Source organism: Porites lutea, chromosome 5, assembly GCF_958299795.1.
Source record: "Porites lutea chromosome 5, jaPorLute2.1, whole genome shotgun sequence".
Taxonomy (NCBI): Eukaryota; Metazoa; Cnidaria; class Anthozoa; order Scleractinia; family Poritidae; genus Porites; species Porites lutea.
In genome coordinates this window covers 2,472,501-2,491,221 of record NC_133205.1, presented here as the reverse complement: position 1 = coordinate 2,491,221, position 18,721 = coordinate 2,472,501, and the positions used below count along the sequence as shown (strand labels likewise).

General features: G+C 38.5%; 1 protein-coding gene across 1 annotated transcript in view; it reads left to right on the top strand.

Annotated features, from left to right (window-relative positions):
- The first annotated feature begins 140 nt into the window (after nt 1–140).
- Nucleotides 141–18,721, top strand: part of LOC140936809 (uncharacterized) — a 19,049-nt gene continuing 468 nt past the window's right edge. Inside the window, exons 1-13 of the mRNA XM_073386311.1 lie at nt 141–291; nt 3,499–3,752; nt 4,031–4,310; nt 6,515–6,801; nt 7,626–7,778; nt 8,526–8,569; nt 8,894–8,994; nt 10,390–10,705; nt 11,748–11,846; nt 12,154–12,207; nt 15,921–15,974; nt 17,399–17,647; nt 17,816–18,157. Coding sequence (XP_073242412.1) covers nt 160–291; nt 3,499–3,752; nt 4,031–4,310; nt 6,515–6,801; nt 7,626–7,778; nt 8,526–8,569; nt 8,894–8,994; nt 10,390–10,705; nt 11,748–11,846; nt 12,154–12,207; nt 15,921–15,974; nt 17,399–17,647; nt 17,816–18,157 — 2,365 coding nt within the window. The 5' untranslated portion in view covers nt 141–159. The remainder of the gene's footprint in view (nt 292–3,498; nt 3,753–4,030; nt 4,311–6,514; nt 6,802–7,625; nt 7,779–8,525; nt 8,570–8,893; nt 8,995–10,389; nt 10,706–11,747; nt 11,847–12,153; nt 12,208–15,920; nt 15,975–17,398; nt 17,648–17,815; nt 18,158–18,721) is intronic.

The window sequence follows — 18,721 nt, the reverse complement described above, 5'->3', positions numbered from 1 at the left end:
TGGTATGCATTCATTTTAGTGATTTTGAGTGACACGAAATAACTGCATACAACACAATGTAGGACACTCCCTCGAATACTTTCCCAGCGAGAGGCCATGCAGAAATCTAATTAGGCGAAAAACGAGGGACTAAAAGCGAGGCAGCGTAAAATCTGCAACATGGCAAGTTTGACTGCTGTATCGTGTCTTTTCTTTCAGGCTGCTGTCCTGCAGTTCCTTTTGGTTGCGGAAGCTTCTCACTTTCGTTATGGTACTATATCTTGGGCTCCAGTCGACTCTTTCAGCAACACGGTAACGTACTATAAAGCGTCTCTTTTTAGAAATGTGACTGCAGGAGAATGCGAACTAAGTAACTAAGTAACTAACTGACCTTTATATCATGGACTCTTACCTCGGCTGGTAATAGATTGGTTTCTTAGTCTGCGTGTGGCTCGTTTTTGTCTCTTTTTCTCTGTAAACAGCATTGGTAAGTACAGTCGGCAGACTGTAAACCTTCAAACTGTTCTCATGATAATTTGTACTGAGTCACAGAACGCTTTAGAATACAGTTCCACCTAAGCGTTCTATATGAGAATCGGTTTTGGTACTGAGGTAACCTCTTTGTTCATGGGCCACAAGCTGTAACTGAATCTAACTTGTCGTTTAGAAGACTAACTTTGTTCTAGCATGCTAATACTGTTGAAAGCGTGCGTGCATTGAGAGACCCCTTTTACTAACTGGTGACATTACCATTTGAAGCTAGACTGGAAGTATTAGTTCGTCCCTTTATTTTATCTTACTATTTTATAGTTGTTGTTATTAATTTCTTGTTCCTTTTTCTTGAAGAAGTAATCTGCCAAGCGAGCACGATACGGCTACCAAAAATGATTTATATTTATGTTATTAAATAAATATTAATTAACTTTGCAATTTACGATATGCGCACTCCAATATTGGACGGAGGTTTTCGTTGGTCATGCTCCATGCCTAAATTAGTTTTATTTCAATCTTTCGATGCTTCCGACGAATTTCTCATAAAATAAGAAGCAAATTTCTATAGCTCTTTCTCTCATTCCCCAGTATCAGCAGTTGCTAAACAAGGCATAAACTATTGGCTTTAACCTTTGCTAAGAATCTTTGGCTACAACTCGAAACGGAGATAGCTTCTCAGTCGTCGCTGTACGGCATTTCATCTTGCCGAGGGCCTGTTAACCAATTAACTTTTCCTTCAATGTCCTCGATGTTGTGCTGGGTCTTAACATATTTAATTAAAGCGGAATGGCTGGGAAACCGTCCTTTGTTATATGTTTTTGTTAGCTTTTTTGGACCTGACGGTGCACAACGTGCACACAATTTGTGAACAAAAAGCAAAGGAATGTGCAAGGTCAAAGAGCTTCCAACGTAACCTACAGCATCATTGTTTTAAACTTTGATGTTTTCCGGCTTTCCTAACCAGTTTCCTCTACTAACTATGGTCTAAATCTTATGGACGATACTTGGATACAATTCAACTAGTGGATTGCAGGGATTCTTGCTTTTACTTAAGAATCTTTTTTCTAGTGCTTAACAGCGTAGCTCGTACGGGGTGTGCTCGCCTTTGAAGTTAGCAGACTCTAAGGTGTAATGCCTGAATCTAAAAGTGAAGTGGCACGGCAATTATATGCCGAAAAAATTATTATGGTGATTACAGTGATTATGACTCGAAAATACGATGGAAATCATCAGTTACAGAGTATGACCTTGCGTCTAAACGATATGCAAATTTAGATGCATTTTAGCCAACAGATCCGGTCAACTGTGTCGATTTCTCGGAAAAGATACCTCATGTTCAGTCAGACCCTGAGTCAATTAACTGTGTCCATTTCTCAGAAATGAGCCCCACTAATCATAATGCACGTTTAGCCAGACTTGGGCGGTAAATAAAACGTCCGGCAGTGACTCAGCGTGAAACTAAACATGATTTCATTTTTCGCATGCACTCATGCATTCCAATGTCAAACATCTCAACCGTTGTTAGCCCGCAGAAACCATGCAAACGTTTTAAGCATAGAGATTTAGAGTGACGTTTACGGCAAACGGCAAACGTCAATTTGTACCACGTGACGAAATTTTCTCTTTACTAGTCGTTTACCCTTTATCATGTATTCCAAAATACTAGTAGTTTCACGCTAGTTTCATCCATAAAAATTAGTTTGCACAGTTTTCATCTGGTTATTTTCTCTCCTAAGAAATCGTCAACTTGAATTTGACGTTTGCCGTTAACGTGATTTTTTATCTCTCTAATAACACACTCCTCCAGCTGCAATACTTTTCCAAGAGCGCGAGTTTTTGAAGTTTTGTTTGCCCCGCAGTACATCCGCAATTAATGCATCCGTTTCCAAAAGTGCAAAGCTTTTTCCCGGAAGTAACAAAGAAGAGGCAATCGCTAATGAAGGGCTAAAGCTCAGAGAAACTTGAGCTTTTAACGGTAGCTGATTACTTCTGATCATCATATTAATTAATCAAAACAAAATAACTGCGAGTTTAAGCAGACTTATAATTAGAAACTGACCACTTAGGGTGGTAATCTCGTCATGGTTTTATTGCAGGGACAAATAAAAAGCTTTCAGAAAATTCGAGAAGGGGTCCATCAGACTCGTATTAAGTTTCTTTCTCTTCTTCTCAGGGTGGGGTTGTTTTTGAAACTTTTGCACCAGTAAATAATTAAAGTTTTAGGAATCACTACCGACGGATAGAAATTGGTGTGCTGATCTCTCTCAACCCGGCCTTGGCGCTTAGCCTAAATTTTAGACTAATATTTTGAGTCGTTTTTACTTCCTCGGTAACGTCTGAATCAAGAGGAGAAAACGACTCGAAGCAATCGTATGAAATTCGAGCCACTTGGTGCTTCGCTTGGCACCTTTTCACACTCTTCTCGCTTAACTTTCGCAGCTCGAGTTATTCACCTGTCTAGAAATGTAGAAGCTCACAAGGTGAAAGCATATAATCAAGTTATAAATTTATGGATTTGATTTTGGATACACCATATAACAAAATCAGTTAATTTATTTCATTTTATTTCATTTAAATGTTTGTTTTGACAAGGCCTCAGTTAAACATTCGTATAATTTTGATGTAATGATATTGTCGCGGTAACTCTAATACTATCGGTGTTATTACCATGTGACTCTCATAGCAAGTCAGACAAGCGTTCTGACTGCATTATAGTCTCACACAAACCATCGAAACTGTGCAGCTAACAAACGCGTCTTAATAGTGATGAGTTATTTTTAAGTTGTCGTTTTGTTATGATTGTTTTATGTCGATAAAGAATTGAATATGTGACCGCACCTTATAGGTATTCCGAATAACCCACATTGAGAGAGAAAACCCTAGAAAGTACAATGATTGAATACAACTAGCTCAGTACTTCAATGTCTTGATCATAGTCTTGCGACTCATGGATTATTCTATGGGCTGAGAATATCTAGTTAAAGCTTACGTTGCTTCATATATTTTCTCTTTTTATATGCCTATCAGCTTCGTTTCACATTTCGTTTGGCTTTTCGAAGATCATTCTCGTCCTCCTATTACTGTGATCAAAGTACCATAGGCAGTGGAAGTCTTCGTGGATCAGGAGGTTCATGGAACGCTAAGTGTAGTTACTGCTCATCAACAACCACTATTGCAAGCACTGGTTTTCACTGTACAGACTACAGTAGCAACGAGGATTGGTCAGTGGGTGAAAATAACTTCAACTACACTTTTTCATTCTACGGTACTTGGGTTGTAAGGTACATTCCTCTATTTAGTACTACGTTATTTTATCATACGATCTCAATTTCAAAATCATAAACAATGACTGATACAATCATCATCTTCATAAAAAATGTGATAATCAACTTATCACCGGTCATATACGATGTGACTCATGCAGTGTCAGCATCCGTCTTAGGTCTTTCGCTATCAAGTGTATACTTTGTATAGTCCTTGATGTCTTGTGTCAGCTTGAATGATGGCGATCCATTGCAGGACCATGACATTTTGTCTGATATACTGCATTTTGTTATAGCTATAGTAGCTGTTGTTGGATATCCTTGTCCCGGTATGGGAATGGCGCTTGGTTTATATCGACCACCGTTAATCTGACCAGAAGGTCAGATAATGGGAGAATTAACTCGTCTCCTGTATCAAGAAGCCCGGCTATTGTTCGGTGGTCTGAAGGTTGTCCAAGTCAGTCTCTAAGGATCCCTGTAGAAGACGCCGACGGAGATGTGGTTAAATGCCGCTATGCAAAATACTCCGAGTCCTACTTTTACAACGATAGTTTTCCTTATGCCACACTTGATGAGGTAATTAGTCATTTCTGTGTTAATTGTCTGTACAACTTGTTTCTACGTGCAGCATAGTTGTTTGTTGTCAGACATAACTAATCGATAACATCTAGGACATCAATGACATCAATGAAATCAATGAATAATCAATAAGCAATCGATGGATAATCAGTTGATTAGTCATGAATTATATCCGATATTCAATGAGTAATCGATGAATAATCGATAGGCCACAAAATTTTCAGTCATCGATTAGTCATTGATTGTATTAGCAGTATCGAATAACCTCGCGGGTGCGCAAACCACACCAAATCCGGAACCAGATGGACGAACAACATTACGGCTAGCAGAGTAATTGTTTTAGCTAACGTAGCTTTGTGCGTTTATCAAAAAACCTGAAAATCGCCTTTTACCGATTTTTTCACCTGATTTTACATTAAACGGCCAAATTTGGTTGTTTAATACTGAAAAGTGGATTTTTGTTAAAAAGCTTGGTACCTTGCTTAATTCCGCTGCTAATGACGGAAGTCTTCCTAAGCCGAAGCAGCAGTTCTTTGTTGAGAAACAGCCACTGCATAGGATTTCCAACCATGTGGATTATTCCTTTGCTAATGTGAAGTTAGGTTATTACTGTTCTCCTGATGGTTAAGAAACGTTTAAATGCTTGAATCGAAGTAAGATCCATTTGTTGGCAGTACCACTCGTTAATATTTTCCCTAGATCAAATTTACTCAGACTTTTATTTTCTATAAATCTGGATAAATCGAAAGAATCACCTTACAGACGCTGAAATCTTTTACCCGGTAGGCACTCTGCGGTGGCTGTTTCTTAACAAAGACACAGACTCTAATAGCCAAGAGAGTAGATAACTCGACCTTCGTTACTGATATTTCAGTTACTGTCCAATAAATGATTTTGATTTACCTGGTTTTCTACAAGCAAATTCAACTCCTATTTGGCTATTATTATCATCAAGAACCATTAACCTAAATTTTTATCACCGGAAATATGTAATGAAAAAAAAAAAAACTGCTACAACTTGTATGAGATGTGTAACTGACTAATCGATGGATAATCATTAGTTGTTATTCATTCAAAATATTTCCCCAATTCTGATTGGCTAAAAGCACACGCATAAGTCACCATAACCAGTTATTGATAACCAAAATTGGAAGAATTTTGTGTTTAACGAGGAAATGACGTCAAAAATGCAGCTTTCTACAGGTTAATGCACCACGGACGGAACCGAGAAGACCTGCGGAAGAGGTTGAGTTGTTTTGATTGTGAAAACTAAAATGGCGGACACTTCAATCGTTTCAAGAGTAAGAACTAGGCAAAATTATAGCTAAAAACATGACAGGAGCAGCAAGAAAATAACTCGAAGGGCGACATCTGCTATTTTGAGAATATTTGCGGAGCTGAACAACCCTTAACGTGCACTACCGAAGGTTAACTTAACAGCGATGGAGGTAAGTATGTTTTAGCTTTGTTTTTAAACTAGGAATTATTTTGAATGAATAATAAAACAATTGTTGAATTCGGCTTTCGTATCATATGAAGAATGATGGAGATCTCGGAGGGTGTTATCCGCCTCGGATAACACCCTCCTCGATCGCCATAATTCTTCACCAGATACTCAGCCTCATTCATTAATTGTTAAATAATCGATCGCGATGAGTAATCGAACGAATCAATTACCCATCGATGACATCAACGGAGTAATTGATATCATCGATGGGTAATCGATAGGCCACAAAATTTTTGCCCATCGATTAGTCATCGATTACCCAATGATTATAGTGAATAATGCCTAATCAGTGCCTTATCGATTACTCATTAATGTCATTCATCATCGATTAGTTACGTCTGTGATGTTGATGGGTTTCTTCCCCCGAATTCGCAGATCAAATGAGAATTGAGAAATATTAAATGATAGATGATAAAAGAAGAATTCAACATCACCGGTCTGACCGCGAATGTAAAGTTACGTCGGGGGAGTTCTCTTATGACCGTCGTCGGTTTTGATTGTTGAACCCGTGCAACTTTAATGATGCCATTTCTTGTAACAATATCGTTCAATTTTCCACTGATCCGCCCTCTTCTGGACCTTCTCACCAGAGAGAGTAACATTATACTGACTCTCTACCACTCTTCATATTTTGATTTACCTTTATTGAATTATAATTCAAGTGAACTTCATCTAAGTTTTTTCCCTTTTGCAGAAAACGTGTTTGCTGACGTATAACGGCAACTATGGAACGGCTGGTACTTACGCTGTAGCTCTAACCATAGAGGACTTTCCAGCAGGAACTACAAACTTTGACAGCATTACTCCATTCAGTGCCGTGGGACTGCAGTTTCTTGTCATAATAAGCAGCCATTCTGGTTCTTGTAACAATGTTCCTGTATTTACTCCTTCAACTCCGAACGATGGAGAATGTACCGAAGTACAGACTGGTTCATTATACAGAGCTGTTATTGAAGCTACACTTGCAGACTATTCAAAAAGGTCACTAAATTTTACATTTTACTTTATTTGGATAAATTATTATAACTGAATTAAAGTAATGGTCTGTGTTAAAAACGAATGACAATAACAGCTAGAGTTATGTCTTTGTGTCCATAACTCAAACCCGTCATGCCGGTGAAGCAATTAAGGTTTTTGTACCCCTCTAGATTGCAAAGAAGCCAGTCTTCATGTATTCAAACTTGGCTTTTGTTATCGATTTTGTTATTTTATTATATTAGATTCGCCAATTCTTGACAGGGTTACCACAATAGCATAACGCCAATTACTGGGCAAGGCCAGTAACAGTCCCTCTCCCTATAAGAGATAGACTACCACACCGGGACCACGTCCCCTACTCTTTACGAACAGTGTGTACATGGGTTCATTAACGTCTCACAGAATTTGTGCAGGTAAGGGTTGGGACACGGGGCCTACGGTTTATCGCTCTTATCAAAGAAGACTAGAAAGTCTAACCGTTTGTGACATGTGTTTACAAAGGCAACATTTTCTCCTCCGTCATTTAAAACCCTGAGTGTTGGTACATCCGGAGTTTGAACTAGCAGCCTCCCGCTCGGCAGACCAACGCATATCTAACTGAGCTAACGGGGCGAAACTACCAACATTCAACTGATAGTACTCTGACTGTCTGTGGGCCCGAAGAGCTCCTAAATTGATGCAGATATATTTGAACTAATTGAAATATAGAAAGATTGTCGTTCAGGTTTTCACTATCAGAAACTAATCAACACATGAATTGAAGGGTATAAAGATCGAATAACATGTTGCTGTAAATCTTTAACTCGTATTTCATTTTGAAATTTCAGCGTTGTGGAGATAGTGACGTCGTCTCCACCTGGAATGCAATTTACTTCTTTAAGTTTCCATGGAGGAGTCTATTACAGAAATGTCACGTGGTATCCTAACCAATACCAAGTAGGACAGCAGTCGTTTTGCTTCAAAGCAGTTGACTCCTCGGGGTGAGATGGCGAAGAAACAGTTACTTGACCGATAAAGGGCGAATAGTTAATAGAATACATGTAGAATAACATTTGGTTTTTGCGCGCGATTTCCCAGTAAATTTATCCAGTTTACGGTATCAATGAAGGAAAGTATAAAGGCATTTGTAATGAGCTCCGATCTTAGAACTGATATTTTGTCCCCGGAACATTATAACATATGATATATGAATATGATTCTAAATTTCAAGCATTGGATGAAATTTGGAAATCTCTAGAAAATTCAATAAGAATTGGAATCAATTTCTTCTAAATGAGCATATCGCTTTTAGTATTACTGGTTATTCACTTATGATCGTCTTTGTGAAGATCATCTTATTTATAGCTCATACTCCGACGTGCAGCGTTTTGTTTATAACAGTTAGCTTAAACATTCAGTTTGGTCTACGGAAAAGTGTTTGCCTTGTCGTGAGTGTGAAAAAGTAACAACTCAAGGTTCATCACCTCATGAGCAGCAATGCAATATCGACTACGTTTCTGACGTTTCGGTTTGGCCCAGTTTTTGTAGCTTTCTCAGACTCAATAAGGTGGTGGGGCATAATCCTGTAATAGGACTGTTGTTGACAATGGCTGACGTTTCGACGATCATACTTCACCTACTTATGAGACTTCTGGCTTCAAACCTTTCACAATGTTACAAACGTTGCACAATCAGGATACAATTTTTACATTAAGGAATGCTTATTCTTTTTTCCCTCTTTCTCGTAGCATGGGAACTGAATGGCGCTGCGTAACCATTCTCGTGGGAATAAGTAAGTAGCCTTTCAAGCGTTGGTCGTAAAAGCAAATCGAACCTGAAAAACCATGGTACAAAAGCAGCGGAGCAATGTTAAAAGATTGCTTATCGTGAGGTTCTCTTTTAGGGGCTGTCCGCACTTGGTTCCCCTAATTCTAGCGGGGTAGTTGAAAAAAGGGCGTGTTATAATTTTAGTTCCCAGCGAGTACCGTTGGCACTGTGTATTACACATAGCATTAATTTGCTCAGATTTTTTATTGCTATTGCTGACGCACGAATTTTGCCGTTGAGTTTATTTCACTATTATTTTAAAAAGAGTTAAATTATTTTCTAATTGCAGGTAGTACACCTCGAGTAGTTTGGGGAAGCCAGACTCCGCAAAGTCCCCCCAGTAACAGTGGACCGGGTTATGTATGGTGGAGCATACAGTTTGATCGCGTGGTAAGTACAATTGTCTAAATTGTTGGTTGAAATAAGCTTAGCATAGTCCTCTTTTACTATATTTTACCGCGAGCCATCAGCGTCCTCTTTCAGTTTCATAAACGACGAATGTCTGCTATAAAAAGCTTTTTTTTTCTCTCTCTTCTTTCGTTTTTTTTACCTTTCCCTTTTCAATTCTATTAATCTTAGTAATTATCAGAATTGTTTACTACCCTATGTACGAAATCTACGTTAGGTCATCTACAGGAGGAGGGGGAGAGGGGAGGGTGACTCTATTGTTTTCCACCTTCGTTTCTTGATCCACTTCGCCTTCCAGTGTGACGTCACATAGTAAAGGGCAAGAGCTTCGGGTCGCTTGTGCAAATCAGCAAGGGATGCCACGGTTATTACCACGGGCGAGGTCGAGGAAAAGCTAAAAAGTAGTAAAGTAGTATCAGTGGCTAATTTGATCGCAAGTGTGTGAGCTTTGTTGTTGCTATAATCTGCTTGTACAAGCCGTTTTGATATTTTGTGTCCTTAATTGTATAATTTTGTTAAGTTGTTTTGCGGGCCGTGTTGCGGGATCGCCATCTTTTTCACGGAAGCGGCAAGTTCATCAAAATTTAAATCATTTTTTTCTCTAAAATAGGCAAGTTCTAGTCTCCAGAATAGGAGTTTCCATTGACAGATCACTCATGTTTTTATTCATCTATTCTTTTGCTGATTGAACCGGCCTTGCTTCATATCAATTTTTTCGAGTATGGGCCTTTAGCTCTGTTGATTCGCCACCAAATTCAGTAAATCTAGTTTGATGGATTACCTCAAAAGTGTGACCGGTCAGTATTATTGCCCGTAAAATTTGCTCGACGATAGGAATTAAGGAATCTCTAAAATTCATTACACCAGTGGACGTTTCATTCCAAAAAAGTGCCAAAGTCTGGTTTTCTATGACAACAGGGATCTTAAAATCTCTAAATCCAAGAAATCCGAACTTACAGTATTTCCGTGATAAATTCGAAATTTTTTGGTCTCTTCGATGAATAGTTTGCTCGCCATTTTGAAAGTCACTGACGCGAAACATGACGTCATACTGGCAGGCGGACAGAACCACCGAATTCCTTAGAGATCCCCTCCCCGTCCCCGGGTCATCTATAGCTTGGTACAACGCGAGGCTTGAAATATCCATCATATTCATCAAGTGTAAATCTGCATATTGGCCATATAGTTTTAGGCCATATATATGAGCAAGCTTGAGAAAGCTTCCCTTTCAGGAAAAAAAAAATACGAGCAATTCCGAACGAATGTCTATTTCGCCTGCTCGAGGCCAATTCGAAAACAGATTCGCTTATTAATAATCTTAATCTCGCGGAGCCATAACAAAGCCAGCTGTTAACGTATGCTTTGCTAAAAATACAGATTAAGAAGCCTCGCACTTCTTCCTACATCCGGCTGGTTCTTCTTCCCAGTGGTCACACAGTTCATAAAGTGGACACAATCTCTCAGTTTATCATAATTAACAGTACCACCCTGCAGTTTGCAACGCCTTATGCTGCGTTAAGTATGAACGGCTCGTACGCTATTTTGATGGATCGTGGTGCAGTGGTTGGACAAGGTTGTTCGTACGATGGACCACCCACACCAGGAATAACTAACACAAGTGACTGGCAGTTCACTGCTGGTGTTTGTCCTGTCGGATATACCCTTGCTCCACCAGATTTTTCCAGCTGTGTTGGTATGTATAGTTATCTTTTTCCTGATTACAGTCATTATTGTTTATTCAAAATATTTCTACTTTTCTTATTGCCTCAAGTCCCCGACTAATTCTCCTTTTGCAACATTCGGTAAAATGACGTCACAAGTACAGGCTTTCGCCAGAAAAAGGGAGGGCAGCCAAGATGCCCTGGGGAAGACGATGCGTACTAGCTCAGTTGTTTCTATGAGAAATCTGCGGAAATTTCACACGTTTCACGAAAAACCATAGCTAAATTTCTAGCTAACATAGCAATAACAGCAAATTTAATACAACTCAACGGATCAGCCGACTGCTATTTGAAGAATGCCTGTTAGATTAAACTTGCCTTAATCATCCTGAATTTTCCGAGGAACAGACATGCATAAAAATAAAGATTGGAACTTAACATCGATCGAGGCAAGCATGTTTTCGCGGAATAATGAAACGATTAATATTAATATTTGTTTGAAAAAAAAATGGACAGATACCTTCAGGGAGAGGTATCCCTCTCTATTCTTCTTCCGGTCCCAGCCGAAGTTTAAGGGGCTGATAACACGGCACAGGTTGACTCGGTTTCGGGACTGACTTGGTTCGTCGAGATTTCGATACGTGCAACTAAAAATAACTTCAAGTTTATATAAGAAAATTATATATGTGACCCGCGGAGAGAAGAAGTGAAGAATTAAATGAAGGATCATCGCCTTCATTTAATTCTTCTTCATTTGATCTTCGTATATTCTAAACCTCATCATCATCCTTTCACAGGTTTATAACGAACCAGTTGAACTACCTGCTCCCAGTTGGCTTGTTAGCTTAATTGGTAGAGCGCTGCACCTGTATCGCAGATTTAAAGGGTTCGAATCCCATACAAACCTGATTTTTTCAGGCTTTCTTTTTGCAACTGCAAACGTTGCGTATGTAACTGCGATGATCATCCTTCATTTAATAAAAATAAGTTCGTTATCAGAGATCCCTGCTAATTAACCGAATCCCCTATCTATGTAACGGAAGAATGTAAGACCTTTTTCCTTTTTTTTTTCAGACATAAACGAGTGTGGGTCTCCTTCGAGATCAAAACGCAGTTTTCAGCAACATTGGTGGGGTTATACTATGTCCTCGTCAACACAGTGGCTTACTACCGGTGAGTCAATCGGGCTTAAACACTACTTACAATAGCTGTAAGTATTGCAAAAGAAAGTGTGAGAAACTGAGATATTCTCTTGTATAATGCATCATTACTGACCACGATAGAGCTATAAAAGACAGGCACTGTGTCTAACAATGCAAATCGCTACCTTAAAATCACATTACTACAAGAAAGTCGCATAAGTTTAGTAAAAAAGTTGTCTCTAAATTGGATCATTTCAATAATATGATCGTGACTAAGACGATATTATGTATGCACAAACAAATAGTCACTGGGTGATTTAATTTCATTCTTTTTGCAGAGATATCTCCTTCGACAAGTTCTTCCTATGTACCTTTTACGGCTTCTTTTCCTGGTAAGAAAAAATGTCCACAATTAAATGTGTTGAATACGTGATCATGCGTTATACTAGAATGTAAAACAGTCCATAATTTTGCGCATTCAAGTACGCGCAATCAGTCAAACAAAAGGTCCGCGCGCTAAACCGATTTTAAGATAATAACCGACTGTCGGTTTTGCAGACTAAGCTGGATATATCAATGGACTCTTGTTCTTGTTCGTGTTCTTCTTCGATCGTCTTATCAAAGGAACGTTAATCCCTCAACTAAAGACGAGTGTTGAAATGTAAAGAGGTTTGGTGAAAATTGTCTCAAGATATCTTGCTTTTTCTCCAGATAAAGGAGAATTGATTTGATGTAAGATATTAAAAGTAAAAAAAACTTTAACAATTCATTGCAGTATTTCATAACAACTGATGCAACATGATTCCAGTAACGTTAAACTCATTTTTACATAAATCCTCTTAGTAGTATGCAAAAGCCATTACATTAAGATTTTTTCGGCTCTTTTTTTCCCATAGGATCTTGTTCAAGCCATATTTACAACTATTACGGTAGCAGCGGAAATCTTTTTAGTCCAGACTATCCTGGCTGTTATGCAGACAATCTGATGTGTACATGGTTGATTGAAGCTCCTTTTGGGTACCACGTATACTTGTATTTCTATCATTTTAGCCTGGAATATGGCGGGAGCTACTGTCCTTATGACTTCTTGGAAATACGTGATGGCAATACACTCTCAAGTCCATTGATAACGAAAGTCTGTGGCTCTTTGGGATATTTTTACGTGTATAGCAGTGGCAGATTTCTCCTTCTACGGTTCCGTACGGATGGAAGTGTTCAAGGGGCTGGCTTCGCGGTTTATTACAATACCGTGAGCTATTGTAAGGGATACATTTACTCGTTTGGTTTTAAATTCTTCTTATAGAGCGACTTTCGTATGACCTTGAAATGAAAACGCACGAACAAAACAAAAAAAGCAAACGAACGGAAATAGAGATATAGAAATAATGGTTTATCGAACGGATACAAACGTGCGTGGGTTTTGGTTGGTTGAGGGCTAGTTCCCCCTAGCGACATAACAATCATTGCATAATCATAGTCATAAAGGCGTTTATGTCGGTTAAAACGCCAAAAAAACGTAATCATATATACGCTTATGATCGACATTATGATAATCATAAGAAAATGATCGGTCATTTTCTTATGATTATGATTACGTTTGTAATTATGCCTATATCGTAGTGGGAACGTAAAACCTAGCATTCATAGTCATAATCATAACATGGGATATGCTCTTTCATTGTATTTTGGCCATTGAGCGTCCTAGTTTAAGTAACTTACCGCTCATTCTATTCCTTGATCCCCAAAGGAAGTTCTTGATCAAGACGGATGCTTTCCTGTTGCCTTCAATATAGGTCTCACCCAAAAGCGCCTTTGATTTTCCCTGTTTTCTATCAGGAGATGTCGTCTTGATTCAAGAAGCAAAAGGATAAATACACACTGTATTATGATAATGCGATGGCGAAAGTAAACCTGATTAAATGTGGTCGATGTGATAAAGCCTATCATTACTGCAATTTAAATCCGTAGGTTTGAATGGCAGCCACTTTTAAAGCATCGCTCTCAAAACGATGAGCTCACACTTAAATTTCCAGGTCTTGCACCTGTGTGTTCCCACTAGAACATAACAACTTTATGATTATGGATTATGTTTATGATTATGATTATGATCATTATGTCGCTGATGGGAACCAAGCCTAAGCGGACGCTTGGGTGAAAAAACTTCATGCCCGAGAACTTTCCAAAACTCAATCGATACTTCGCTTTGACAGTATACTGCTTAAGCAATAGAAAACGTTTTCTGTGTTTGCATAGCCTGATATAAATTTGAGAGGGGTTGGGAGAATTCGAGACAGTTATGCAAACCCGAGACGAAGTCGAGGGTTTGCATAACCGTCGAGAATTCTCCCAACGCCTCGAGTGTTTATATCAGGCTATGCAAACCACAGGAAAAAGTTTTCTATTGCTTTTATAAAATAACTTTCACGAGAAAAAACGCAAAGCTTTATGTATGGCACTGATTAAAAGAGAAATCCTTACCAGTCGCAAAATCTTGTCCACGAAGTCTTGCATGCGTAATTAGTTCTAGTTTTGCAAAAAGATGCTTTGCAAAATACGGATTTTTCTCGCTCAAAATGCCGGCTTAAGCAAAGAAAAATTGACTCACCTTCTTTGCAACGATTTTCCATGTTTCAGCCGACGAAGGAATGGGTAAATAAAGTAAACTTGTCGAGTTTTGAACTCGAAAACTTTTTCAAATTCGTGCTTGCGTGATTAGCGCGCGAAAAGCCAAACAACTTGACGCCACAACCATGTTTACATACTGTCATGCAAACACTCCTCTCGGCCAATCAGAGCGCGCGTACTATCTTAGTTATTTTATAAAACAAGATAATTGATCGACCAATCGAGCAATCCTTTAACCATATTAGGGTTTTCTTTGGCGGGAAAACGAAGACTTCATGTTTTCTTCATGCTCTTTTCTTCCATTGGCTGTAAAAACAAACAACGAACACTTACCCAAACAATTTTTCACGGTCATACGAAAATCACTCTTCTGTTATTATGATGTACGTATATGACATGACAAATGTAAAATATAAATGGGAAGAAGTTTCTATTGTTGGATTTCCTTCATTGAGAACGATTCCCTGTTTGACGGAAACTCGTCCAGTTCTTCATCTTTTTCAGAGTATTTGAGAAAGACGCATATAATCCGGCCGTGGTGTTTTCAGTTCAATCTTGTCTTTCTTTGAAGACAACGATGGAGAGCGGGTAGGGTTGAAACCAACCCAAATTAATTGTCAAACCTACAGATGAATAAAGGGTTTTAACGGTTGCTAATTAAAAGAAGTTGTGTTATTACGTCGGTTAGGGGAGCGACTAGTAAAATACACAGATTTGGTTTTATCCGACTGAGTCGATAAAGGTGATTTGCCGCCTTCGGTGATCAATCTAATAGAAATTAAACCAAATCTATTAATCAAACACATTTGGTCTTCTGCTAAAACAAAGCATTTTTGATTATTCAGTATTACTGAAAATGTGACTCTCAAAACAAGACTGTGGCCTAAATATATCCGCGATCCCTTGGAATTTCTTGGTTCTTCCCTTCTTTTTGTCTTTTCTTTTTATTTTCCGTGCGAATCTTACAGCTATATTTGAGGATGCCTAAAAAAAGTTGCCGATTAGCCAAACCTTACCAACACTTATTTGTCAGTGTCTGATTATGTTATTTAATATTTATGCGACAGCGTACAGTAATTGGATACCTTCGAATCAGGTCTCAAGTACTAGTTTTGGAGCCTGTGTGCCATCTCAGACTCTAGTAACACGGATTTCAACCACACTGCGTAAGTAAATTCCTAATTAATAAATAAATCGTTTTGTTTTTATTTCACTAGCTCAGATTGAAATATATGAATGTGTCGGTAATACTGAAATCAATAGGCTGTCAATGCACTGCGCATTTATTAGAATAATGGCACATTAACCTTTTTTGTTTTGAAGTTCGTTGCTTCAAGATGCTTGTGCTCATTCTGCATATACTTTCATCCCCTGGCTTAAGGGAGTATTTCTTATCAAATACTTAAGTTTAACTGCATTTGGTATAAGTTATATTACGCAATTGTTTTATATTTTTCTTCGGCTTATTCTTACTTTTCAGCAATAACTCCAACGACAAGTTCTTCATACATTCCATCCACCATGTCATATTCTGGTAAGTACTCATTGCATTGTCCTCGCCAGCAGTTTAAGGGGCTATTCACATGATACCAAAATGACTTTCATTCCGGAACGAGGCCATCTCCATATATTTCTTTGCATATGTTCACATGATACCCAAACGAAATTGTTTCCCGTAAAGTAAGCCATTCTGGTTTTCATTCCAAATGAAATTATCATCGTTCTTGTACGAAATTTCATTTTGAAAACGAACTTCTTTCCGGATTGAAAATCGCAAATCTTGTAGTCTGAGGCGACTGGCGCATGAGTACGCAAAAACTATGCTGAGCCCTACGGTTTTATCATGCGAATCCCCAGCACGAACCTCACTGTGAAACCTATGATACTGGGATGAAAGTCATTCAGGTATCATATAAAAAGCCCCTCAGAGGGAGTGCATTAGACTGTCGATTAACGAAATAATGATAACGCATTTTCGGTTAAAGTTATAAACAAATACTGGATATACTTTCTTACCAGGAAAAGAAGCGATAATTTATGCACTGGAATGTGAGAATTATATCATTAAATTATATTCTCTGTAGATGGTAATGAAGCTGACAGACAAGTGATCCGGCTACAGACATGAGTTATAGATCGTGCCAAAAAGGAAGTGCAAAACACGCACAGTTCTACTTGAAAATAATAACGAAAAAAATTAAAGTGAATGGTGAGCGTCGTACTAACGTTTTCGCACACTTGCGTGAATGTGTACAACCCGTCTTTTTAATGTCCTTAGTAATGAGGGCTTTTCATTGTGTGGAGCGTTTTCACATGACGTCATGGCGGCCAATGATACTGGTCAGTTCCGAAACAATGAAACGACGCCCATGTTGGTGTTCGAAACAAACCCCGTAAAGGCTTTCTTTTATTCCAATCAATTTGCATAGATGCTGGTCACGTGAGTGAAAACGCTCTATATATCCTTCTGAAAAGCTAATAGTGTACATTCGAACATTGTGATACGTTTATTTTAGCAAAACCTTCAGACCTTAATTGCTTTGATTCGCTATTTAATTTTTCCCAGTTTGCTTCTATTCCCCAGAGCTCGGTTACATCAAGAAAATGCATTTTTTTCACAGTAACGGCTATAGAAATATTTAATACATTTATTTGAAAGCATTAGGAAAATTTGAGTGCCACAGAAAAGTTCTTTAAACGTTTTATAATGTTTAATTACCATATTTCATTCTATATAAATATTTATATTTCACACTCACAGATGTAAATTAAGTTGAATATACGATATTATTTAAACGAAGCTGCTGGCATTACACTGATTATACAGTAAATGCCTGACTCGCGTCCTAAAACAGCCTGGATTGTCAACCTGCCTATGGAATGCAATTCAGTCTCCAGCGTTCTATCAGAAAGTTAATTTTCGTAATTCGTCCTTTGGTGTTTTTCATTGCTCTTCAGATCACGAACCTACAGGCTTAAACAATTCTGTCATCGTAGGAAATAATTCTGATTACTTGAGTAATTTAACTTATTGGTTAAGACCCGTAATGCGGAATGGAACTGACTGGAAACTCTGTTGGCGAGCATCGCGGGATGGTTGGAATGCAAATACATTCCATTCTCTATGTGACGGAAAAGGACCAACCATAACCATCATAAGGGTTGGGAAGTACATCTTTGGAGGCTACAGCAGTTTGCCTTGGCCTGGTGAGTATCGTAATTGAAACTGAGATAACTCGAGAGTGCAGTATCAGTTATATATCCTAGGTATTGATGGGCCTTTAATTGCGTAGGTGACTTAGGATTGAGTCATTTTAAGCGCAATGTGTACAAAATACCAGAGCTACAAGATCTCTACGTCTTCTTATTTTACAGATTCCACTCATTGTACGTGGTGGTACGATGCAGAAGCCTTTCTCTTCTCACTTGTGAACGAGCCAGGATGGGCACCTGTTAAACTGAATCAGACTGGGTCATACTACTACAGTCCTTGGTATGCTATATATAGCTGTTCATATTATGGTCCTACATTTGGAGGAGGTCACGACATATACATTGCTGACAATGCGGCCTACTCATCAAGCTCTTACTCGTACCATTTTACGTTTCGTTCACCAAGCGGATACGGACCTGGTCGATCATCATTCCTGGCAGGGTCGTCCTATTTTACACCAGATGAAATAGAAACGTTTTTCTATGAACCTTTCATTCGAGAAGGTGAGATTTTATTACCTTTTATTTAGTATATTCTTTTTATTTTAACACTTATTCTATGAAAACTAGAAAATGTTACCTGAAAAAGAGTGTGTTGTTCCACCACCAGAAGTCAATCATCAGCAATAACAGTCAGGTAATTAGACTTTCACTCTCTGGTTCCATAATTACGGTAGCCGGTCTTAAGATACATTCTGCACCCTCTCTCGGACCCTTACTGCTGGTAATCACCAGGCCAGTTCTTCACCCAAATCTGATATTACGTATTCAATTAAACATCACTGATCTGAACTGTAATTGCTATGTCGAAACTAATTCTGATAGTCCCTGATTGGCCACGACTTTTGTGGCGTAAAAGCTAATACAAGCAAGTGCAAATATGAAAAAGGTTGAATAAATAAGCTCATGTTGCTATCTCGAGCTCCCTCATCTCTCATCTAACAGGAGGACAAACTGAAAGTCTGATAATCTGTTAGTGTGATGTAGACTTTGGTGAGTTAGGACCAGTTAGAGAAGCTCCAGGATAATGGTTACTGCCGTTCGAAAAATGCCAAGACGAAAATTTCG